The 27,493-nt window shown below is 38.4% G+C and overlaps 1 protein-coding gene across 7 annotated transcripts in view; it reads left to right on the top strand.

Moving 5' to 3' along the window:
• The window catches only part of Dlc1 (deleted in liver cancer 1), a 385,446-nt gene that overhangs the window by 10,852 nt on the left and 347,101 nt on the right, over positions 1-27,493 (top strand). For all 7 annotated transcript variants that reach the window (NM_001194940.2, XM_006509166.4, XM_011242152.3 and 4 more), the window contains exon 2: positions 3,575-4,773. In NM_001194940.2, coding sequence (NP_001181869.1) covers positions 3,700-4,773 — 1,074 coding nt within the window. In that variant the 5' untranslated portion in view covers positions 3,575-3,699. The remainder of the gene's footprint in view (positions 1-3,574; positions 4,774-27,493) is intronic.

Here is a 27,493-nt window from a genome sequence, read left to right as displayed (position 1 = left end):
TTCGTTAGATAACGAATGACTGTGCTTGCACCACTATTGGCTGGATACTACCTGTCTTAGTTAGGGTTTCTATTCCTGAACAAACATCATGACCAAGAAGCAAGTTGGGGAGGAAAAGGTTTATTTGGCTTACACTTCCATACTGCTGTTCATCACCAAGGAAGGCAGGACTGGAAGTCAAGCAGGTCAGAAAGCAGGAGCTGAAGCAGAAGCTACGGAGGGATGTTCTTACTGGCTTGCTTCCCCCGGCTTGTTCAGCCTGCTCTCTTATAGAACCAAGACTACCAGCCCAGAGATAGTCCCACCCACAAGGGGCCTTTCCCCCTTGATCCCTAATTGAGAAAATGCCTTACAGTTGTATCTCATGAAGGCATTTCCTTAACTGAAGCTCCTTTCTCTGTGATAACTCCAGCTGTGTCAAGTTGACATAAAACTAACCAGTACACACACTGATCTAGCCACAAGGCTTTGCTTATGTCTTCTTGCCTGATGCAGAGTTGACAATAGTCAATGAAATTTCTTTTAATTGGCAGAGGAGATGATAAGTGATGTGAGTATTTCAAAACTAAGTGTAAACGACAGTGTTTACTGTATGACAAATATGACCAATTAGCCAGTCATTCTCCAACTGGACTCTCTACACTTCTCATTTTTAGATACCATAATGGTCAATGGTGTTTGATTCTTAAATATGTATTGTGTGCCATGAGATGTTGATGTTAAGGAGTACACATAACTCCAATGATAAATTTTAAATTACTTTCTGTCTATACATCCCATGCATTAATATGACAAAAAGTGGCTTTACACAACTCACACCGATTTTCTAGTACATCTACATGACTAGAGATGCCTAGAGTCTCCATGAACACATTAGTGTTTGGACACATGCATTTTTGAAGTAAAAATCCACATGGAAATTCACTTCATAAAACCAACACCCTAGAAATGACCTACACTTTTCCGGACCTTCCATCTGGATCCTCAGCAGATTAGCTCATTTTTTAATAAAACAGAATGAAAGGATTAGGAAAAATATAACAGAAATATGTAGAATAGTGCCCTGTAGTTTGAATGATAATTTTAAATTAGACAGCATGATACAGAATCCCTTAGGGAAAGTCAGGTCTTTTAGAAAGAATACATCTTATAGCATAGATTTTACTCCATTTAGATGATTTATAAGATCAGGCTGGTAAGCTCAGATGCAGAGCCAATACTGCAATGTTTTTAGTTACTAATAATTTCTCAGGTTTTAGGTGGAAGATTTATTTAACTGTGAATTAAAAATGAATTTAAATAAGGAGTGTGTGTAGAAAGATGATGGAGATGAAGTGTTTTAACACCTACCAGGCCACAGGCTAGGGAACAGGTGTTGAAAAATCTAATGAAGATCATTAGAATGATAAGTAGGAAATATTTTGATCTAAAATAGGTGGAATAGGGTCATAAAAATTATTTTTAAATGTTCGAAAACCTGAATCAGAAATGAGGCCAGAGCTACACTACATTGAACCTAATTTAGAATCTCTGTGTGCTGTTAAATCATCTCAGAATTAGTTGAATTACTATCCTCCGACATGATACGAATACTTAACCTACTTGCCCTGGTTGGATAAAATAAGTTAAAACTATCATAAGCTCTGAGGAGAGGAAAAATAAAAACAAACTGTGTATTGATTTCTCAGATTTAGCTCAAAATTTCTGAGGAGCTCAGAGAACTGCTTTTCTCCTTAGAAAAAGAAATAAAGCCAGAATTCAGGCTCAACCCAAACATAAATGGGGCTTAGGAATGACACAGTAATACCACTTGGCATTTCTTAAGTTAGCCTGTTCCTTCTACACTGGATAAAAATAAGGAAAAGAAAGCAACAAAGGCACAACCACCCTATTACAACCCCAATTTGCCCATGAAAGCAGAAGTGTTCTGGCTTGCATCTCAGCATTTTTTCCCACTTTCCGTAGCCTCCCACACTATAATGACTTATGCATGGAATTCAGAAGCTTTATATTTTTCTTCTCAGTGCAAGGTGAATGCCAACATGGAAAATGCGATGGCCAATTTCAAAGATGGCCACAGACCTCTGAAGGAACCAGAAAGTATCCGGAAGGATATTTGGTCTGACCTGGGTACCAAAATGCTACAGCATCTCCATCCCGCCCGTCTTTACAGGGTGGGACTATTTACCTTTCAAGCATGTGCTTAGCAGGAATAACTTGGAATTTTTTGGTGGGGAGGCAGAGTCCTTTTCAAAAGATGGGATTGAAGCCAGCCCAGCAGTTAATCTGGTTTATGGCTAAGAGCAACATTATATGCTGGCAGTTCCCGTGCAGAGCAGAAACTGAAAAATGTCTGCTTTTTCAATGGGAGTTTTCATTCACAGTCTACTGATTTCACTTAGATTGACATTTAGGTTAGTCAACTTTTGAAGGTTGACTTTAACATGGATAGAACTTGTTTGTTATAACTAATGTAAATGATTCAAGGTAGAAGAATGGAGACTTGGTAAGTTCTTATATTCTAACCTTACCTTTCTATCTTACATATGTTGCTTGAATCCTAGCAGAAGTGTACTAACATCTTTACAAAGAAAGAGAATGAGATTTGGGGCTTTGAGAACTGATCCTAATTGTCTGAGGATGCTCACAGCTCCTTTTTGGTACACTTGAATTCTTTCATGGGGTTAGAGTTCATAAACAGTAAAGACAAGGGAAGATGGTGGAGCTTAAAATATCACAGTTCTATGGAGACAATGAACTCCCTTGGTTATTCAAGCCTTGGTCTTGTACACTTACCTAATTTAAATATTGGCTCACATTCTAGGTCAATTGTTTTGAACATTTACACACTATTTTAGGCATCGACAATACTACAATAATACTACAGTAATGGCAGAAAATAAATGTATGGATGGAAGTATCTGTTTTAAAGCCTTATAATGGAATAATATATCATGCTTTCTTATTCATGAATTGTGAGTTAATATGGACTATACTCTATTGCTCTGCTTCTTTGTCACTCCCTGGGGTAGAGACATCCTGGTCACTAAGACTTGACCGGTATGAGGTCTTTTACTAATGAGTTCATACACTAATGCATTGCACATGCTGTCTCCATTGCTCAAGTTTTGCAGGACTGGTTCCCTGGTGGCCTTTGTTTCAATTCAAACCAAGCAGCAAATTCATTTCCTTAATGGCTTTTGTTCACAAAAATAAATCAGGAAAGCACACGAAGCCAGAGCAACAAGTTAGTTTTCCAGTGAATTTTATTAAGCATCACAGTCCAAATATTTTCTTAACGGAGCTTAAAATGTTTGGATACTTATATCTTTCTTCATTAATAAACCAGTCCAATTGGTTTTGGAAGTACTGATAAACTTTTACTAAAAATACTAAATGCAAAATTTTCTCTAATATTAGACTGCCTCTAAGGGGGGAAAAACATTAAGATTTTTAAGCAAAAGTTTTGCATTATTTCTTACTTCTGCTTCACAGCACAGATTAGATCCTTTGCCATGAAATATAATTATATTGGAAATGTATCTATAACAGCATATTTTCAATTCTTTCACAGTGGACAACATGGCAGATCACACTCTCTTCCTTGACCCATGCATTTGAAATCTTCTTTCCCCGACTTCCATCCCTTTGAGTGTCATATGGAATGTATCTCCTTGTCTGCTGTTAAACTATGATGACATGTCTGTAGCTATCAGAAAGAGGAGCTGGGAAGAGCACGTGACCCAGCAGACCGAACAGCCTTTTATTTCTGATGAGTATGACATAGCATGTCACCACGGACTGGCATCCGACAGCTTGGAGGGAAGGATGGAAAAAGATGCGACCTTAAATGTGGACCATAAAGAGAAGTGTGCCTCTCTACCGGACCGCTGTTGTGGGTCAGAGACAAGAGACTTTCCTGGGAGGCCAATGGGTCACATTGCACAGGAGGTAGATGAAAGTGACAGCCAAGAAGGGGAAGAGCGGTTTCTATCGCTCGAGGCCAGCACAGAAACACTAGTGCACATTTCGGATGAGGATACTGATTCTGATCTAAACCTTATCAATGACTCACAGATTTTAACTCCGCAAAGACATGAAAGAGACAGCCAAGATAGTGTCAAAGGAGCAGGCTCCTTCATGAAGACACTGTCCACCATGCAAAGTAGCCAAGATTCTCATAACACCTGGAGGATGGCTGGTAAGGCTGATATGTCTCCAGCAGAAGGAAGTGGAGAAAGGAAAGATGTTGAGGCTATAAATAAAAGCCTGGGGCTTTGTAAGAATACGAGTGCAGATGAAACAAAAGATGTGCCCATAGGAAATACATTCCAGTCTTTGAATACGGAAGATGACGTCACTCCTAAGACACTACTACTTGATTCTTCGGTACTCATAGAAGATGTCACACCTGAGACACAACTGCTTGATTCTGCAGTCATCACTCAACAATGCAGGAAATCTGACTTCCCTAAAGATGACCAGGAAAATAATCGGCACCATGTCTTAGAAGAAGACGTCTTAGCAGCTCCTTATGTAGACAGAGGGCTGCCATTATTAAAAGCAGATTGCAGAAGCAGCCTTCTTCAGCCTCCTTCCTGCCCTGGTGGGATGTCAGCAGAAAATGACCTGGAGAAGAGTGGATTCTCAGAATATCAAAACAAAAGCACTCTCGGGGTCAGCAGGGAAGATGGCATGCAGTGTTTACACTTAAGGGGCCCCGTGACCACCCAGGAGACTGTAGACAATCAAGTCAGACTGCGCAAGAGAAAGGTAAGCCTCACACATAGATCATCTGGCTTTTTGAAGTGTTGTAAATAACTTTATTTTCATAACTCATGGATGTGCTTGGGCTGAAAATGATGCACAGATGTTTTGTTTGGTTTTGTTGTTTTTAATCCTGTCACGTAGCTAGTAAAATTGAAAAACGCTCACTTGATAAAACCATGAAACTCTGCGAGAGTTGACATAATACAATAATCTTACAGTTTCACTAACAACATCGTGATGGCTTGTGGCTCTTTAAAAGTGCGTTAAGATAGCATGGCTCAGTCTCCTTGGAATTTAGTACTCACCACAATGACACTCTGTAGTTCATGGCCTTCTGAAAAGGGACATGTAATTTTTATAAGAAAAGCAGCAGTGTGCTTAATCTTGTCTCATTTGTTTGAGCTCATTTTCGTTCCCTTTCACAGATCATACTTAGTCCTCAGCAGCCACGTATTTAAAACCAAAACAAAATCAACTGGAGACTGGTGGGATGGCTCAGAGGTTAGGGCCGTGTTGGTCTCTTCCAAAGGACCAGAGGTCAGTTCTCAGTACTCATGTGGAGTGGCTCACAGCTGCCTGTAATTCCTCTTCCAGGGGACCCCATGCATGGCCTCTGGCTCTGTGGGCCCCTGCACTTGTGTGTACACACCCCACATGCAGATATACACATACATACATGGAATTGAAAATAAAATAAATCTTAAGTCAAGGTAACACTGTTAATAAGGAAAGACAACTCTTTGCATGTGCTAATATCACTTTAAATGTCATGCTAGTACATCTACTATCAGTAGCGACACCATTATGTCTTTGCCTTGAAAGGGCCCAATACATGATACAATTATTTTATACCTAGGCCTTTTGAATTAGTCTACAGATTCCTGTAAGAAGTTAAAAAAAAAATACAGGGTTGCGCTACATGACCGTGGGTTAGCACCGAACTCTTATTCATGGTTTCAGGCTTCTGTTACTTTTTTTTTTCTTTTTTTTTTCTGACAGTGTAGTACTACATGAAGTAAAATAACTCTAAGGGACAGTTTCCTCTTTGGTCACTTTCCCACGGCAGTTGAAGGAACTAAAGAAACGTTTGTGAAACAGAAGATAGCTATTCTTATTTTTGTTTAACTGGGGCCATTAGCCCACTGTTGGAGGGGGGACCTTTCCAATTCCTTCTTATTGGTTTTTGTTTTTGTTTTTAACAAAATAGATCATTAAAGTGAATGTAATCATTTCAACTACATGAAATGAACCCAAAGACATTTCGGCAAAAAAATCAATATGCTTAGACTATATTACAACAGAATAATCTGTGCTTCTGGCGAATACTCTCTTCCTTACATAAGCTGTATTTAAATGTCAGGGTGCCAGAAAGTTATTATGATTGGAATGTTCATGTCACATTTCCAGAAATTTCCATATGTCCTATCAAATCTGTTGGAGAGAATGCAATAATGACACAAGGAAATATTAACTGACTTATGACATGGCTCCCTAAAATAAGACAAATCTGACCCAACCGCCTACAGACACACTACACATTCCTGCAACACATGTTCATGGCTGGACATTGGTATCAATATGAAGAGTACTGGAACGGATCTGCTCTTCAGCAAAGTGCTAAAGGCTGCACTGGGAAATTTATATATATTTGCAAGTTCTAATATAAATGTTCTATTTTAAGCATTTCAACCCCCAATGTGTTGCCCGATTATTGGTTGAAATAGTTCCTTTGACATTATAACCTTTGGCATGCCTCAGAATGAGTAAACTAAATGCAAACATTTAAGTTGAAAATTTGTTATAGAAAATGTGGTTAAGGTACAAATCATTAGTATTAGAATGGGTAATATCTTTTGTATTATCTGTTACTAATGAATGTTAAATAACGATAAATTGAAAATTAGCTCAAATTGTACCCAAATAATCAATTGTATACATATGAACAACACATACAGAGATATTCTTTGCTTCATGTAACTAGAAACTAAAAAAAAGCCTAATTTTGATCAACATATATTTAACTATCACAAATTGTATGGAATGCTATACAGCCATTAGGAACTTGGACATAGGGGCTTGTAGACATAGCTCAGTCAGTACAGTGCTTACCATTCAAGCAGGAACAATCAAATTTGATTTCCCAAATCACACATAAAAATCTGAGTGTGGCAAGACATCCCTGTAACCCCAGCATGCAAGGTCCAGAGACAGTGGGATTCTTGAGCTTGCTGGCCAGCTGATCTACCCAAAGGGTTAGCTCCAGGTTCAGTGAGAGAACCTGTCTCAAAAACTAAGATGGGGTGTTGTGGTCAGAGAGATTGCTCAATGGATAAGAGTACTGAATGTTTTTGTTCATGGGGACCTGGGTTCAATTCCAAACATCCACACAGTGTCTTACAACCATCTTTAACTCCAGTTCTAGTGGAATCAATGCTTTTTAAACCTCCATGGACCCCAAACATGTACTTAGCATACATACAAACAAGCAGGCAAAGCACACATACACAAAATAAATTTGATGTTCAAAGAAAACTTAAAGATGGAGAATGACAGAGGAAATCACTCTGTCAATCTCTGGCCTCACCACAACACATATGTATGCCCTGACACTCCTATGCACACCAAGAACACATAATTACAAATGCACATACACACAGTGAGAGAGAGAGAGAGAGAGAGAGAGAGAGGCAGACATACACACACCTACACCCAAACATGCACATACACGCATACACATACACACATGTGCATATACATGTACACACATACATTCACATACAGGCACACACATACGCATGGACACACATTAAAGTAAAAATCATGCCACTCATCTTAAAAGATATCCATGTTCATCTGGAAGAAAATAGTGGCAAATTAGTAAGTATAGCATATTCTGGTTTGAGTGAAAAATATATTTGTATATTTAGAAATTAATAAAACTATATTTTTACTTTAGGCATTGTTCTATTTCTGTGAAGAAACATCATAACCAACTCAATTCTTATGAAAGAAAGCATTTATTTGTGGGCTTGCTTACAGTTTCAGAGATTTAGTCCATTAACATCATGGTAGAAAACAGGCCAGCAGACCAGCAGGAAGTAGAGCAAGGGCTGAGAGCTAATCTTGATCAATAGACAGAGGGAGAGAACCTTGGGCTAGCACAGGCTTTTGAAACTTTAAAGCCCATCCCCAGTCACACACTTCCTCTAACAAGGACACACCCCCTAATTCTAATCCTTTCAAATAGTGTCTTTTCCTGGTGACTTGATATTCAAATCTATGAGCCTATGAGGGCCATTCTTATTAAAATCATCACTCCCTGTTATATGATTATAACAATATCATAATGTAAAATTTTTTAGTTCTATTTCAAATGTTCCCATAGTCTTTAACAGTCTCAATAACTTAAAAGTCCAAAGTTCAAAGTCTCTTCCAAGACTCGTGGCAATCTCTTAACTGTAACCCCCGTAAAATAAAAATAAAAAAGGATATCACACACTTCCAACAAACAATGAAGCAGAATATACATTACCATTCCAGAAAGGAAGAATGGCTACATCATGAGAAGATATTGGACTGAAGCAAGACCAAAACAAACAAACAAACAGCAGGAAAAACTGCAACTGCTGCATCTCTGTGTGTGATGTCAAAGCACTCTTCAGATGTCCAACTACTTTCATCTTGTTGACTGTAACACACTTTTCTCTCTTGGGCAGGCTTCATACCTGGTCTGCAGCTCCCTTTGACAGGTATTCCAAGACTCTGACATCTCCAACATCTCAGAGTCTCCCATGAAACCCAGGCTTCATCTTCAGAGCTTTGTGCAATGGCCTCTCTCGGCCTCTGTGCAGGGATACCTCTGGCATATACCTGGCCTTGGTGGCTATTCTTAGCCTTGGAGAAAAATTCCACAACCTATGTCATGCATTCTTGACTCTGAAGCTAGAACGGTATGGCAAATCTGCTAAATTCTGCTGCTTGATGGGACTGGAATTTGGCCCTCTATCCAAATGTATTTGTATCAGCTTTCTGTTGCTGATGGTTTTCTTCATTGCTTAAGCTTTTCTTTAATTCTTTTTCACAAGTTGGAAGCTTAACAGAGGAGGCCTTGCCCTGAGATCACCATTGCCTTTATTCCATTTAATGTCAGGGTTTTCTTTAAACTTCTTACTTCCTTTTTCCCTCAAACTGAACATTTTGTATTTCTCTTTGTCCAGCTTGCTCCTTTTCAGTATAGATCTGAATATGAGTGATTACTGATAATCACAAGACATAGTCAATACTAGGAAATCTACTCTGCCAATCTCATTAATCCAAAACTCTTCAATTTAGCCTCAGACAGATTTGTAGGACAAGAACAAAAAGCAGGCCATACTCCTTGCCAAAATATCACAAGAATGACCGCTAGGCTCTGGAACTTGTTGTGTTGGGACACCACTATCCACAGTGCCCTCTCTACCCTTCTCCTTGCTCCTTCTGGATGACCCATTAAGCCCCACTCAAAATGCCAACTGCTTTTCTAGTCCAAAGTCTCAAAGTCCACATCCTGCCAAAAAGGGGCACAATCAGGGCTATCACAGTAGTACCCCAGTTCCTTGTACCAATTCTGTCTTAGTCACTATTCTATTGCTGTGAAGAGATATATGACCAAGTTAACTCTTATGAAAGATAGCATTTAATAGGGCCTTGCTTACAATTTCAGTGATTCAGTAAATTATCATCATGTTTGTGAGCATGGTAGCATGCAAGCAAGCCTTGGAGCAGTAGCTGAGAGCTACATATTATACTGATATAGTAGCTAAGGCAGAGAGAGGGGAGTGGGGAAGAAAATGGGGTTGGCTTGGGCTTTTCATACCTCAAAGGCCAACCTCAGTGACATTCTCCTTCCAATGAGGCCATATTCCTAATCTCCTTAATCCTTTCAAATACTGTCATGTCCCTGGTAGCTGTGCATTCAGGTTCATGAGCCTATGGATGCCGTTATTATTCAAACTCCATACTATGAACAGAAGAATAAACTCTGTAACTTCATAGAATATGCTGACTATCTTTTAGCCAGATACAAGGTGGCATCAGATATTAAAATGGAATTCAAGAGATAAAAGGAGAAAATTTTCACTTTGTGTATTTCACTATATATTTCTCATAAATGAAGAACTTATGGGTGAAATGAATACAATAAAGTACAAAAATAAAATAGTATTATAAATATAAGTATTTGAAGTATATTATATATGTATACTATAATTTTTACCTTGTATGAAAGCAGCTATTTATAGGTTTTCAAAATGGCAGTAAGAATTTTAATTGAAACTTGAATTGTAATGTCAGTGCTCAGTGATGCTAGTTTAAAATAGAGAAGTCTGGAGGAAGGGGATGTTAGGCTTGTATTCCCAAACTTTTTTTTTAACTCTTTATTTTGAGACAAGTCTTTCTGAGCTGTCCTGGACTGACCTAAACATCACTACATTGCTTCCAGGCAGGCCTCAAACTTGCAGTCTTTCTGCTTAACCTTCTTGAGAGCTGAAATAAGAAATCTGTGCCACTAGGTTTGCTGAGAACAGTATCTTCAGAGACACATGTGAGCCACATTTTCATGTCTGTACAACGTTAGGTGTGAGATACCAGAGTATGCTAAGCCATCTGTCTATTTAAAACTATTTCTTAGTCATGGACTAACAAGAGAAGAGAGGTTAGAAACAGGAAGTAGACTGTGAGGCAGTCTGAGGCTGAGAACGTTAATCAACTCATTAACTCATTAAATAAGAATACCAAATCCTTCACAGAATTTTCAAGAATAGACTTTTTTTCTTTCACTGTGATAGAGTCAATCTTCTAAGACTGAAATGAAACAAACAAACAAAAAAAAAAAGAGTAAAACAGAGGAGACATGATTCTCCCATCTGAAGGGAATGGCAGTACAGGCCTGAAAGCCCCTCCCCACTTGGGAGGCTGATGCAGAAGGGTGGGACAGATTTCATTACACAATACATATGGAGGTAGCTTTTATTATAAAATGAGATCCTATCTCAAGGTACAAAGCAAAGCAAACAAGTGAGCGAGTGATCTCCTGAATATGGTCCCTGGTATGCCTTTAAACATAGTGTGCTCTGTATCTATATTGTCTCTCTTTGGGGCCTATAAAGTTTGAGAGACCACTTATTTTACATGTCTTTCTTTGTCCAGTGACAATCTGGGACAGACACAAAAAAACACATTTCTAAGGAGTATCCGTTAAGGAGGTCTGTGTAGCATACCCAACCAATGAGCTTTGAGCTAATAATATGGTTTTGAGTTTAGATATGTTAAAATAGTTCATGGAATCAAAATTAAAACCACAAAAATCAAAGCAAAACCAAGAGGATTGTAAGCAGACGTTCATGAATGGGCAACATGGCCATGTGGTGTAGGGAGAGTGCCCTTACCGTCTTGGTGAATCCCTGGGCTGAGGCAGCTCCTTAAAGGCAGTTCTCAGAGACACATTCCACAGATGTCTGGAGGCGGGAGGCAGCCTAAGAAGTGGTCTCTTAAACCAGAAGCAATGTGAAGATATAAAAGGGTAGGGAAAGACTTGAGGTTGGAGGTTTTGGAAAAACTAGTGTGATTTGTCATTGATGGTGGTTTACTAATTAAAGAGTCCCAACTTCCATCTGCTGTAAAGAGCATTTATGTATTTGCCAAGCTTTTGAATAATATGATAGCTTAAAAAATGTATGGATGTGTTTTTAATTAGCACACTTAGATGAGACAAAAACTATATATGCGACATGACAGGATAAACTCCAGGAAGTATTGCAAAAATAATAATAATAATAACTTTATGATGACACCAATACCCATTTCCAAGAAACTCCCTCAGTGCAAAAACAAGTAAGTCTTGACTTTGGGATTCTTGGTGTGTATGATGACGTATGCCTTTAATCTCAACACTTTATAGACTGAAGCAATAAAATTGCTATGGGCAACATTATGAGTTTTGAGCTAGCCTGGGCTACAGAGATACCAGGTCTTAGAATTGAGCTGGGGAGGTAGGTCAGTCAATGAAGTGGTTGCTGCAGAAACCTGTGGACCTGGGTTCCTTCCCTAGAAACCAGAGTATATTCGCTCAGTGCTGGGGTAACCAGACTGGCAGCTCACAGGGACTCATAGCTAGTCAGCCTAGTATATTCACTGAACTGCAGGCCTGGTGAAATACATTATCTAAAAACAGCAAGGTAGAAACTGGTGAGATGATTAGGTAGGAAAAGTCTGACAAACTGAGGTGCTTACCCCTGTCCTATGTGGCAGAAGGAGAAAATCAACTCCTACAAGTAGTCCTCTGAGTGTCCTCGATCAGCCATGGTGCACCTATGTGCGTGAGTTTACACACGCACGCAACACACACACACACGCACACACACACACACACACACACACATTCATATATACGGACATGTAAAATTGAATTAATTTAAATAAGAGAGTGGACAGTTGCTCAGAAATGACATCTGAGAATGCCTGGAAATGATGTCTAATCTATACACAGACTCTCTCACAGGTATGTGTGCATATGCTTACAGCAATATGAACCTACATGAACACAGACATATTCACATACACATACAGACGTAAAAGATGAAGAACAAAAATACAAACTAACTATAGGCTATAATATTTTAACCTCTAATATTGAGAAGGTATACTTGACCACTGTCATTAAAAGTCAATACGAAGATGACTTAGATGATCTCTTTCACTTGTCCACGATTGCTGGGTATCAGCAATATAGATTAGATAGATAGATAGATAGATAGATAGATAGATAGATAGATAGATAGATAGATAGATGATAGATAGGTAGATAGATAGATGGATAGATAGATAGATAGATAGATAGATAGATAGATAGATAGATAGATAGATAGATAGATGATAGATAGGTAGATAGATAGATGGATAGATAGAGATAATATAGATAAACTGGCTCTGTACCTTCCAGGCCTCTTTTATCAATCTTCTTCCTTCTCTTGAATCTTTATCATGTTCAGATCATAAGGACAGGGAAATAATAAAGGTAGGCTATACCTCTATGTACAGAAGAGCCTGGGAAACAAACTCATTATTTTGTCTCAGAGTTTGTAGGCAGAAATTTAGTTACATCTCTATACTAAGTTATCAGGGGCCCAAGAATTAGAAGCTGTGTTATGGGGAAAAAACAAACAAACAAACATCTTTACTTAAAACTTTCGATTATCAAGAACTAATAGGAATAGTTAGATTGAGAGATAAGCACAGACATATCAAGGAATATCACCTAATATTAATATAGTCCAATACATCACGATGCATTATAAATAGAATAACAGCTTAAATATATGTTCCACTGCATTCTACATATATATGTGGTACTTTAACTTTGTACTACATCCTACATTTCCATGTCAGAAAACTATGTCATATATTAAAGTGATATTGATCAAATGTCACAATATTTCTTATAGAAAAATCTATCCAAGAGCAAACACACTACACACACTGTGCTTTAAATGTTTAGTGACAATTGATATATAAATTAGTTTTGATTGATAAAAAATGAAATGTTCTGTTACTATTCTGTCTTCGTAATATGTACAAATTTGGCCAAAACATATCCATTTCTCAAATCTCAGTCTCGTCTTCCCATCTCCTGAATGCTCCTGTGAAATATTTTCAGTAATATAAATGTCATATGGACCGACAAGTGACAGGAAGAGAACAGTGAATTATGCAAGTCATGGGATGGACCAAATATGAGGGTCGCCGCAGAAATTCAAAGAAACGGAAAATTAAGGAAATAATTAAAACCACAAAGATGCTTAAAACAAGGTCCAAACCAAAGTGACAAGATGATACCAGGGCAATAATTAATATGATATGTGTGAATGAATTTTTTTCTCAATGGACAAAGGAGCAAGGAAGGTATACAGCAGACAAAGTCGGAATAAGTGTGATTTTACACTAAAGTCGTGCTGGCTTTAAGGACAGGTCTGTTGAACTTAAAACCATCAATATGCTCTATGACAAGGCTAAAAATTGATAATGAGATGACATTGCTAAGGGCAACTAGGCTCAGATGAATGAAATATCCTTGTGAGAATTCTTCACCTGTTGTGTCCAGCTGGTTTTGGCTTTTGTGGGGCCGTGTTACACCATCAAGCAACTTTGTACAAATAAACAAGTCAGATACATATTTGCAGATGGTTGGGGTTCAAATGGTTTGGCTCAGCACACATTTGATTGTAAACCAACTATACTATGGAAAACAAGTATATGATAAAAATACCAAATACAGCCTGGTGAACTCGATGCATAATCCATATTTAGCAGAGTGTGGATGTATGAACTAAGTTGCACCATTTACAGCCACAGAGTAGAGGCCCTAATGCATCATAACATATAGTTCCTTAAACTCCTGGCAAAAGTTCAAGCACATCTTCTGTTTGCTACCATACAAGAAGGTCACTGAACACAGGCGAGTGAAAGAAGTAAGAGAAAGAAAAACTGAATAATGACAAATTAAAAGGGCGATTGGGTTGGGGGAGGAAATAAGACAGGGTAGGCTAAAATGGGTGAGTAAAAGGAACACTGGTCCCTTGCATGAATGTCCTTTACTCACAAACAAACAAACAAACAAAAGCATTCATTTCCAGAAGGCTGAGGTAGGATTCCATGTCAACACAAAGGCATGCTGATCACCAGCAGAAGCTTACCAAGGAAACAAGAACATGAAGCTGATCCCACTAATGACAGAGGAGAGGGGGGGGGGAGAGAGAGACAGAGACAGAGACAGAGACAGAGACAGAGAGAGACAGAGACAGAGACAGAGACAGAGACAGAGACAGAGACAGAGACAGAGACAGAGACAGAGACAGAGAGAGAAATAGCATGTCATTCTACACCAGGTCCTCTGATGCCCACAGCCAGTCCTCATAGGCTGCATCTCTCTCATGCTAAGCATAAGACCCTGGTAAACTCACACTCGACACACTCAAATACCTTGGAGTCCTTTAAAACAGTTGTATATTGTGATGTAATTATAGCATTTACTCCTTTTCCCCCTTCCTTCACATTTCTCCCATATACCCTCTCCTCTTGCTACCTTTCAAACTCATGGTCTCTTGTTCCATTGATTGTTGTCACATAAATATACGTGTGCCACATGTATTTTCCTAAATACACAGTACAACTTGCTCAATTTCTATGTTACTTGTGTATATGTTTTTGGAACTGATCATCTGATAGTAGAATCTTTTTGAATGAAGAAACAGCCCCTAATTTCAAATTTTTGCTGGAGTTAGTTGTTCCCTTGTCTTCACAACCATATAGTGATTCTTTTTTAACATATATATATATATATATACATATACATATATATATATATATCCTTCTTATATTTTTGCATAATAACATATAATGGACGAATTCACTGAATTTTCTAATTCACCATTGCTTATCCCAGAATAAGTTCACTTGAGGCAGGTACTCAAGCTTACGTTTGTAGTATCTACCGAGTTCTTAGTACCTGCTCATAAATGTTAGATCAGGTAAATTTCTTATGGTTATAATGATTTTTCAGAAAAATGATATTATCATTGAAATGCCCACACAACAAAAAGTCTGAAGAAATTAAATCACACAGCCAGACCCTGTGTCACATGTCTTCTGTGGTAGTCCTTGGGAGACTGAGGCAGGATGGTCATAGGTTACACTTTTGAAGCCAACCTCAGGAGACTACACATCAAGATCTTGTATCAAAGCCCTAAATAATTACCGGAATGAACAACAGAATAGGAAGAGTTAAGTCACATGTAGCAAATCATTGACCAAATCGTCTACGCTTTATACTACAGTCTCCTTCCTGCAACAAGGCATGAGGGAATCAGGGAAAGAAAGAAATAATGTAAGACCTGGTTCTAAGTACATCTCAAGTTGAAAAGTTAATGATCGATCAGAATCCATTAATCACATGACTACTGTAAGAAATAGTATTTAGAATATGATTGCTTGCCTCTGGGGAGGAGTGAATAGGATAGAAATGCAAAGTGATAGAAAATCCATTAACATTGACTTTAGCATATGTGTGTGTATGTGTGTGTGTGTGTGTGTGTGTGTGTGTGTATGTGTGTGTGTGTGTAATTTTAGCAATATATTACCACAAAAATTCATGGCTATATTTTTAGTTAATTAAGACATATGCTGAAAGTGAAGCACACAGTTAAGCTGGTTGTGAGGTCACTAAGCTAGGAATTCCACATTGTTTCCAGCTAATGTCACTTTGAGGAAGCTAGGGATGGTACAGAAGGATGTAGATACTGGGAACAGCAGCAGCAGCCACACAGCAGAGGCCCTCACATCTCCTAAATCCCTGTGTAAAAGCCAAGCAGGTCTTCTGCTTGCTAGCATACAAGGCTGTCCCTGAATGGTGGAAAGTGTAATAAGAAAGAGGAAGAGGAGGTGGACAGAGGGGAATATGAAGAGAAAGAAGGGTGGGCGTGATGAGAATGGCAGGGAAAGTATAGAAAGAGGAAGGGCAATGTGTTTAGAACATTTCAGACCCCAGTAAGTTTCTCTGTAATACCTATGGAGAATACCACAGACAGTGAAAGCTTTGCTGCCAGACGTCACTGAGGGAAAATGTTATATATAAATGTCTATGCACACATAGATATACCTATACATTCTGAAAGGAAGCAATTAGATCTAAGAGTTTCTACTTCTGAGTAGTCTCCAAAAAAAACTAGTTATAATGTGTTATAGGCCTCTGATCTAATGAGTGGGCCAATCTGCCAGCTTGTGCTCTTTATTAATGCTATCGTTAATAAGTTCACTTTTATTGGGCATCAGCTTTTATTGGAGTGAGAATTAAAACACTTGTATGGTGTTATTTCAGGGAATGAATGGTTGCTTGAGAGCCAACTCCACAATACAGATGATGGTAATAGAGATGTTGACTGTGTTTCCTCCTCATAGATTTCTGTTACTATAAACCAAGACTAATTATTTAATCTTCTAATACCAAAGAAAACCACCAGATCTTTTAGCTGCCTCCCTGGGGGGTTGGGGGGGGGAATGGCAATATTCACAGGAGTTGATAAAGATCTTGCATAACCCATGTAGCAGAACCCTGCCACTGTTATCTGGGCACCAGACACAATGGTGCCAAGAGGATCTGCTTGTCTTCTGGCTTTGTTCCTAGAAAGAACCACACCCTTCGCTGCCCACAACATCTCTGTCCCTTTCTGTGGACAGAGAATTCTCGGGAATTTTCTTAGGAATCATTAGAATTAACTAAACAAATAGAAAGCGTGCATCTTTGCTCTTTCTCTTCCTGTTCCAGTTTTATATCGGCTTAGGAACAAAACAAGTGATTGATGGACCTCTTGGATTTCAGGTTCCATTTCTTAAGCTAGTGAAAACTTCAGAGGGGTTTATTGCATTTTATATGCATTGAAAATTAGCCGAGAGATTTTAGAAATGTTGAATTAGCGTTGCTATTTGCTCTAGAAAATGAATAGCTTAGTCTGAGCTGGATTTTTCTTGCCAAGAAAGTAAGCCATGATAAGGGAATGAGTCCAACCTAAATCAGGGATGTGATTCAAACTCTGTGATTTATACATGTCTCTGAATTTAGGGACAATTGTCTTTCCTTTATGAGATTCTTAGGAACATTAAAAGAGCCATAAATTGTGATTGAATAGGTACAAAGCGTAGAGCTAGAATAATTTTTCATTGAAAAAAATGAGGCAAAAATCTGGCTGTCAAATGAATGAAGATTTTGCAAAATTATTATGGCTTGCAGTCAGCCAAATGCTAATGTAGCCTGAGTTTGCACCATCTATGTATAGCAGCACATCCAGAAAATTCTGGAGGACCACATGGTCCATGGGAAGATTCAGCAGCTTCCTTGCTCCAGTGCCAGATGTGGAAGACAGGAGTTAAGCCAGCAGATGCTGAGGCCAAGCTGCCTGGGTTTCTCTCACTTACAACTTGGTGATGTGGCATATCATTTTAATCTCTCTGCTTCAGCTTTTTCATACGTATAATATAGTGTCGCTCTGTTACTGAGAAGAGCATCTGTGCTCACATATATGAATAGACATGTCATCAAGACAGAGCCTGACAGAGAGTGAACACCATGTGCCTATAATTATCATTAGTATACACAGTGATCGTTTTTATTGCTTTACTAAATTGACCTAGTTACAGATTTGACAGTAAGCTGAAATGTCTGGGAATAACTGAAGGGGGGAAATCATTTGAGAGAACAAATGTAGACCATCCACATGATCGACATTAGCTATATAGCTTTATCATTATTCCCTTCACCTATTGGCATTGGTCAATTGAGCTTTTACTAAGTACCTCCTCTTTCCCATGACTTTTATATTTTTGCCAGACTTATAGATGCTCTTAACATAAAGGAGTTTATGCCTTGTTTATGGCAATATAATGAGTAAATAAGTAACTTCAGCCATATATTATACTGCAATAGTCAATAGAACCAATATTGGAACCACATGCAATATTATGCACTGAAACATCAGTGTACTAATTCCATGGTTCAGCATAATGCAAGATATAAATCATAAACATGTCTGTTGAACAGTATTAGGTAAGGGTCCCATTCCAAATGGGGGATTTCTTTTCATTGTGCCTTACTTGAGCTTTGAAGTATGCACCCTGGATTTTGTACTTGTAGGACTGGGGGATAAGGCTGTCTCTGGGCTATTTTAACTGTTCTCATGGAAATCAATATTATAAAAACCACAGACATAAAGTCTCAGGAAACAATCAAATGTTTCACTGAAACCGTGAAGTCATTGAATGAACAAACACTTTTAAATAATAAGGGTTTTGCTTTTCAGCTATTTTACAGTATTATGAAAAAATAGAGGCTGGTGAGACTAGATACCCAAGACTTGACCTGAAGCAAATCAGCTTCTTCTTTTCCAAGTTAGATCTGTTTTGAACTAAGTATTTTTGAAATTCACTTAAAATAAATAACAAGCAAATCTAGGTATCTGTATAGCAATGAACACTAAAGTGGTGCTGGCATTACATTCCCATTAGTTTGCACACTAGCGATTCAATAGTAATTGATTATAAGCAGAACAGTAAATGCAGATCATGAAAACTGGCTTGATGATTGGATGTGGTCAGTAGATATACTAACCACAAAACTGGATGCCGAGGTAGCCGTTCCTGCCAGATTTCACACTCTCCTGGACCCCTAAGAGTCACATTGGAAATATGATTGCTTACTCTAACCAAGGGAGTGGTTTAAACCTGTAATTTAAAAGTCTATCAAAGTGCAACAGCTAAAAGCCAAGAGAAAAACGCATAATGGGACATTTTCTTTAAAATCACTGGGAGGAGGCCACCCAAGGGTATGTTAATAAGAGTGGAACAGACGAGAAATGTAAAATTACAATTCCCTTCTTAGTGTAAATAAGACATTTTAAATTAAGAACAGAGCATGGGTTCCTATCGGCTCTGTGTATGCTGTGTACTTGTGATGGATAACTCTTTGTGCAGCAGATAGGATTTGAAATCCCATGGGCTCGATGCCGGTTGTGAACACTGGCAGATGACTTCTATGTTCAGAAAGTAGAATGCAATGACTTAACTTATATCTTCTCTCATTAGAGACCTATAGCAAGTGGGACGTTTGTGATTTATGATAAGTTTATAGTCCATATGTGTAACAAGCAGTTATGATCTGAGACTTCACATTTGGCTCCTTGCAAAAACAAAATTCTTTTTCAAAACTTGTGGTAGAAGAGTTGACAAAATATGAATGAAGTTGTGACTTCCATAAGGATGTTAGTAAGAGGGCTGAATGTGGTCTGCTTTCCTGTTTTCCACAGAAGTACAAAAACAAAAAGCAAAAACAAAAACCAGGAAGCATGCTCACCTTTGAGGGCCTAGGGACACTTTCCCTAACACAGGAAGTGGAAGATTGAATCAGTATGGCTGACCAACACCTACATTTAGACAAACAAGACCTAGCTCTTGTGTACACAGCAGTTATTCTCACAACACGTGCTTGCCATTATGTCAGTGGGCTTTTAATTTTCTCCCCTTGCCTTAAAGATACTCCTTGTGCTTTGACTCCATTTTGTTGTAAATGATGTACTATTTAATGTATTTTCCATGTACAATTTACCCATTAAGCAGTAGCCTCTTTGACTAGGCCAGTGTCAGCATCCTCCTCCTGACATATATGAAGTGAAAGAGAATTTTCTTTTCATTTTCCTAGAAATGTCACAAATGGAAGGAACTTTAAGTATCCCTCCACTACACTTTAATCGGAATAATGAGCCTGTGTTGACAAGGTCAAGGAGCTGTAATTTAGAGCGTTAATGGTGTGCCCTGCTACCAATGCAAAGCTGCTGGCCCCACACAGAAGATGCTGAGTTGCAAATTATTATAGAAAAGCTATAATTTAAAAGGCATCAGAAAGAATTGGCCCACATAAAAATGTAACACAAACCTAATATTAAGGTTTTTTTTCTTTGAATGATGAAAGAAAATGTTTTATCCCCCTATTTTATACAACTGTTCATTTTGTGTGTAGGAGGGGGGAAAAAGATAGCCTTGAAGATTTCGCTGTATTTCAGGTATATGTTAGCAAAACATTTTTTTAATTGAAAATATCATCTAATATAGTATTTGTTTCCCTGAGCTTCTTCTGGTTTGTAGTTTAATAATAAAAAGTCACTCTCTTCTAATGTATGACTTTTTCCTTAAATTCAATTTACCTGCATTTCCCCTCTACAATGAACATAAACTTTTATCTAAATATTTTTTCTCTCTACTTAGAACTTACAAAGTACTTTCTCTCAGATGTCCACAGTGTTTGGATTGAGGCATGATAAATTTTAAACAAGCTGAATAGTATTTCTAACAAGGTCCACCCTGGGAACAATCATAAAGAGGTCAAGTGACAAAGAGTCTTAGCTAGCAATGCATTTTAATATATTCTCATGCTGATTTCTCTTTCAAATACACACACACACACACACACATATAATCACACAAAACACAAATTTTAATTCCTAAAATGGCTACTATCCTGGAAATAAAATGCATGCTTAGAAGCGTTTGAGTCTGTACTGTGCAACATGGAATAGGGAAAAAAAATGAAAACAAAATGTTTTCTATATTGAGTACTTTACAGTTATTGTAACGATAAATTTCCAACCTTGACACTCACTGTTTGCTGAAAGAGAATAAATGGGTGACAGTTGTGTTGCTTCTCTGTAATCAGTTGTTGGTGAAACTTAATTTCTATTTTCTACATAACTCTCTCCACTATTCTGAAATGCCCACTTTGCTATGGAAACATTATTCAAAAAGTCAGCACACAGGTCCAGAGAGTTGCACACAGGAACTGCTCCCTGTGTTTGAGCCCTTACATAGTTTTTCTTCCTAAAGCAAAATGCTGCACAGACTTTCATAGCAAAGCTGAGCATAGGCAAAGTCCCTTGAGGTGGGAAAAGTAGGACATGGGGCTCCATGTGAGACAGTTACAGCCACAAAGGGTGAGCCTTTTTATGATGCTACCTATTTTCATCTTTTGAACTTGTCTTAGTGAGAAGAGAGTAAAACCAAACAGGACACATGAAGTTCCCTCCTAATGTGAAGAATCAGGGGAGAGAAATAAAAGATAGACTAGAAATGTGTTGGCACCACCCAGAGTCTGCTTTGCATACGAGATGGAAAGAGTCTTGTAAGGTGAGAAATCACTGAGTATAAGGCATCTCTTGTTGGGCTCCATTTCAAACTCTGAGGAGTTGTACATTTTAAAATAATGTTTCCAGTTTTCAACATATGTGAAGTACCTGCTTCTTAAGAATAGTTAGCTAATAAGGAGATGGTCCTCAAAAAAGTTCCTATCTAAGCCAGCGGAGGATCATGGGAAGCTTCCCTCTGTACATCTATCACTGTTCATATCCATGTCACCGTCTGTGGGCACCCAGGTGAGACGGTGCAGATGTATTTCCTGGCATGGATCACCATTGGCCTTGAGGGACTGCTTATGTTCATAGTGACATATTTACCTTCTCTCACTATCCAAACTATAGTTTTTCTTCACAGAATTCCATTATCACGTTTGTAATACATGTCTGCCCTCCTCACCTTTTTATCCAGGGCTGTTGTGAAACCATTTGGAATAAACAGAACCCACTGAGAGCAGGCCAAAGCCAACACCTATGTGTCAACTGTGTGGGGCCAGTCCACCTTTTTGCTTAGAGAGGAGCCATAAAGAGCCAAACTAAGGTTGAAGCAGTTCAAACTCAAATCCGTGCGTAGCTCCAAAGATGAGATCAGTTCACATCGAAAATGCTTGCTTCAGAAATCCAAAAGTTTACTAAGTGTTGGGACCAGAGCTCTGTGGTAGAGCACATGTCAAGTGTGGCCAGAGCTCCAGTTTTATTTCCTCAGAGCCAGTTTTTAAGATTTATAAAGTTGTCTATTAGAGTCATATTGCTACGTCATATACACCTTTAGAATGATAAGTGTAATGATAGAAAGTTGAGCTGTAAGACCTAGAATCTTGAAATTCATGTTAAATTTTAGAAGAGTACCTGTCAGCTGAGTGGGCTTAATGAATGAAGAAATGATCATGTCAATTCCCCAGTATCTATCATATCCATCCCCTTGTTCCTCATCCCTGTCCTTTCTGTCTTGGGTTCCTGAAACACCTCTCTGGCTTCTACACTTTTAGTGTTGCACCATAACATACTGCTGCTCCCACTGCAGCCCACATTGCCTTTACAAGGTACCTGTTTGGCCTGCTTTCTTCTGTAACTTCCCAATTTCAGAACAGAAGAAATGGTTTCAAGATTATTGAACATCCAGGTAGTGTCCACCATTTTTCAATACTGTGTGTAAGACAAGGTGGATAAAGTAGACAACTAGCATGGAACAGCTTGGAGCTCCTGGCCAAGCTTTCCAGAGTGGCCTTCTTTGGTGTCAGGACTTCTGCCTGATCAGCTCCATGACTTCCAGTGATTTCAGAACTAGAAGAGAGGATAGGAATTAAAAAAACCAGCAGGACTGCTTAATAAGTGACTATTTAATATATACAAGGAAAAGAAACAAAGATAACAAAAGCTAGAAAAGAAGTTTTGCTGTTAGGTATAATCCAATAGAGGAAATGTTTGTCATCATTTAGACTGCCTATTAACCCAATTAACACTTCCTTTTTTACATAGAAGCCTTATAATTTCATGGGTCTCATTTGTCAGTTATTGGACTCATTCCCTCAGTAACTGGAATCCTATCTGGAATGTTCTTACCTGTGTTTATGACATGGTCTCCATACTTCTCCTCTAGCAGCTTCAGAGTTGCACATCTTTCATTAACATCTTTTATCCATTTAGAGTCAGTTTCCATGTGAAGTGTGTGTGTGGCTCTGGGCAGGGGAGGTTTATAAAGACAAACTTTCATTCTCCTACATAAGGATATCCAGTTTCCCAGTATGGTTTGCTAAAGACACTGTCTTTTTTCCAATAAGTAGTTATAGAATCTTTGTTAGAAATAATATGGCTGTAGCTGTTGTTAGTATGGCTCTGTTGGACTGCCTGGGATTATCTGTATGTAGTGTGTGTGTGTGTGTGTGTGTGTGTGTGTGTGTGTGTGTGTGTGTGTGTGTGTGGTGTTTATGTGTGTGCACCTATTAAGCTGATTACTTAGTGGAAGTTTTACAACACTTATTCAGGGTTCAGTGAAGAACTGATCATGAAAATGAGTCAAGTTTGTGTACTGCAGAAAATACAGATGCACATGATGGACTTAGTTATGGACACGGTGGACATGGTAATGGACATGATGGATATGCTGGATGTGATGGAAGTGATAGACCTGATAAATGTGATGCATGTGATGGACATGATGTACCTGATCAATGCGATGGACATGATGATAGAAGTGATGGACATGGTAGATATAATGGGATGGTGATGGATGTGATGGATGTGATGATGGAAAAATGATGGTTCATTCTGTCTAGAAGAGCTCTATGAGGTCATTTGTCTCTAATTAGCCTTTCAAGATGTCAGCTGTGGTCACATTAACTCACTGGCTCAGTTCTTGGTGTCATACTTCAAATATCTGTAAATTGCTCACACTTTTTTTTGTAACATCGTATAACTCTCTGTCGTGTGTGTTCTAACCATCTGAATGGCAAACACAGGTTTTGTAGTCCCCAAATTCACCAGAGCTAGAAATTCGTGGTTATGGTTATGTCTTTCTTTACACAGTTTATAAAATTTGTTTTCTATGGTTGTTGTTGTTCATAATATGATCTTTTATTCACTTTCCTTTTTTTTTTAATTCATTGAATTAAAAGATTCCCTTGGCTTCTGAGCACACACTAAGAATAACAGGAAGCTCATTATTTTAACCATGGTGTTCATCAAAGGCCTGATAGAAAAAAATGGCTTTTCACTTCAACATTCACAAGGTCATTTGGAACTAAAATTACAAATGAAGGTTTTCTTCAAATTAAAGATTTTCAGAGAAAAAAGCTATCTGAATTACCTCATAGCATGCACCCTTTTAAAAGGGATTTTTTTAAATCATATTTTATTCCTAATAGGAAACATTTAAAGAAACTAGGAAAATCATCTATAAGGATCTTTAAGTGGATTTTTGTTTTGTTTTGTTTTTAAACTGTAACTATAGTTTTAATAATTTTGCTTCTAAAAATTGCCATTTGACTTACTAGTTTTTGTTTGTTCTGAGTTTTTTTTTGTTTGTTTGTTTGTTTGCTTACTTACTTGTTTTTAACAGAGACAGACAGAGAGACAGAGAGGCAGAGAAACAGAGAGACAGAGAACATGACATTGGGTGGTTAGGGAGGAGGTGGGAAGGCTCTAAGAGGGGTTAAAGGAGGGGAAAAACAGGATCAAAAATGCTATGTGAAACAATTTTAAATAAAAGAATATTATTTGTACATCTCTTCATCAAGATACACTCTCATTTAGCTAATGCCTATATTTTCTTTGAGTAATCAGAAAATTATAGTGGCTGAGTAAAAGAAAGCAAAGAAAAAAATTATAGTTTCTCTTAGTCGTCTAGGCTGCTGTAATAAACTACTACAGCCTGGAAAGTTTATAAAAAATAGTGGTTCACCTCTCATTGTTTTAAAAGCTAAGGGATCCAGAGGAAGCAGAAGATGTGAGGTTTGCCACTGATCTATTCATCCCATCATGGATGGCATATTTAAATTCCACATAATGAAAGGCATATTTCTTGGGCCTTTTGCTGCTGCTGCTGTTGTTGTTCTTGTTCTTGTTCTTATTCTTGTTCTTATTCTTGTTCCTGTTGCTCTTTTTCTTGTTGTTCTTGTTGTTCTTGTTGTTGTTGTTGTTGTTGATGATGATGATGGTGGTGATGATTTATTGTTGTTGCTGATGATATGACTGACATGGCAATGTATCTGAGAGGGAATCTAACATGTAGCAGACTAACCTTAAACTCATCATCTTCCTGTTTCTGCCATGCAAGTTCTTGGATTAGGGACATATGAAGTGGCATCTGGATTTCTACCTCTTTTGTAAGGACTCTAATCTCAACCACTAGGGTTCCTTCCCAGAACTTAATCACTTTTCAAACACCTTTCTCCCAGTACCATACATCAAGGATTAGATCTCAACATAAGAATTTTCATGAGACACATACCTTTGGAATGTATCAGCCCCAGAGGTCTTTGATTCTTAATAAATCAAAATGGCCAACTTTCCCTTACTTTTTATAGAACGCTGACCTAGAATTTGTCCATTTGCAATTTTTCTATTTAGCTTGTTTGTATGTGTCTGTGCATAAACTATACATATGTGCACACACCTACCATTACACACATGTGAATGCCAAAGGAGAACTAGCAGGAGTCTGTTCTCTCCTACTAGGACGGATCTAGGTCTCCAGGATCCAACTCATGTCATCAGCCTTGGTAGAAAATGCCTTTACAAGCTATGCACCTTCATGATGATGGTGGTGCTGGTGCTGGTGCTGGTGCTGGTGCTGGTGCTGCTGCAGCTGGTGGTGGTGTTATCGTTACTAAAAGTGCACAATGTGCACTATGGAAGAGCATTGTTGTTTTCCTGGTCCATCTCTCCAGCAGATGGACTTGAAGCTTGTCACTCCCATTAGAAACACCCTGGATGTTCCTCGGAGCTCTCCACTTCTTTCATTCTGGCCAATGCGTTTATTTGCTCTGTGGTTGAGAGAGCTACTTCTTTGTTATCTTTACCCTCAGGCACAAGAATTTGTTACAGAAACACAACAAAAGTTGCCACCACAAGCACAGGGTTGCAGTAATAGCTCCAGAAAGTGGACTTGGGAACTCTGTACAGAAAATCCATCTTTCTGTTCTGTGCAAAGATTTCATTCTCAGATACCACCTGTGGAGCTCTGTGGGCTTTCTTGACAGGTCATGTGAGCATCTCACTACTGATTTACACAGCAATGACCAGCATCACTCTGTCTGGCTCCCAGTGAGTTCCTTATTTTTTAGACTATAACCTCTCTAAGGCAAAATAAAAATTTCTGTTTTTCTTGCTCCTACAGTGGCTCAGTAAATAAATATTTATAAGGTGATTAACAGACTGTAGAGCTGTGAAATGGTCTGTAAAGATACCATGCCATATTTCCTCTTCAAAGTCATTAGTGTTAGCAACACAAATTAAATGTTTAATGCTCAGTCTCTGGGTTTGTTAAGAAGAGGGAATCCCTGCTAGAAAAAGAACGGTTTGAATCACCCTGATTTGGCACATGGAATGGTTTTGCTTAAGATACCAACATTCCCTGCCAATTGCAGACCATGGATGGCTCTTCCCAATGACCTAGCAAAGCATTAGGGGGTTCAACTATGTCTCTGGAGACTATTACAGAAGACATCTAGGGACACAAGCCAAGATTCACAGTGTGTAAAGTATGTCCAAAGATTAATGATCACTTGTCTAAGACTTAATGAATTCCTAAGCAAGAATATGAGTCATTTTTATACTGTTTGGAGTAAGTTATAGAAAACTAAATGTTGGATGAAAGTATAAATATTTCTACAAAAGTTTCCATGTTCTCATTCCTTCACTATTCACCTCCCCAAGAAAGAGAACAACCACTACCTTCATTTTCTGTGTGTGTATGTGTATGTATGCACACACACATTCGCATGCATGTAAATCTATAGTCAGAACACACTCGTTTCTTCTGGAGGGCCACTGGGATTCCTAAGTTGAAGGATACTGTTCCCAGTCTCTCCCCTTCCCTGGGAAAGTTAAAAATAAGTCCTGCTGAAAAAATAAGTTGGCACTTGTTATTTGAGAAAATTGCTTTATTCCAGGAACTGCCTCATGTAGCAGAAATTTATTTACCATCTGTGTGGACTTTAAAATTTTTCCATCTTAACGGATACACAGCTGAAATAGAAATAGACCCTCTGTGTATAGAGCCTCCAGTTTTAAAGGGTGTCAACTAAAAAAGCTTTGGGGATTTTCAAGCTCCCCAGTGTGATAGCCCTGCATGACCACCCCTTAGCCCCAAGATCTTCCAGGGAAGAAACTACACTGACATCATCTAGAGACTGGGAAGGATTAGGTCTTGAGTGGGCACCAATAGACTGTATGAAAAAGTAATTCTCCTCTTCTCTTCTCTTCTCTTCTCTTCTCTTCTCTTCTCTTCTTCCCCTCCTCCT

The sequence above is a fragment of the Mus musculus genome, chromosome 8 (assembly GCF_000001635.26).
Source record: "Mus musculus strain C57BL/6J chromosome 8, GRCm38.p6 C57BL/6J".
Lineage (NCBI taxonomy): Eukaryota > Metazoa > Chordata > Mammalia > Rodentia > Muridae > Mus > Mus musculus.
This window is presented reverse-complemented; position numbering and strand designations above follow the sequence as displayed.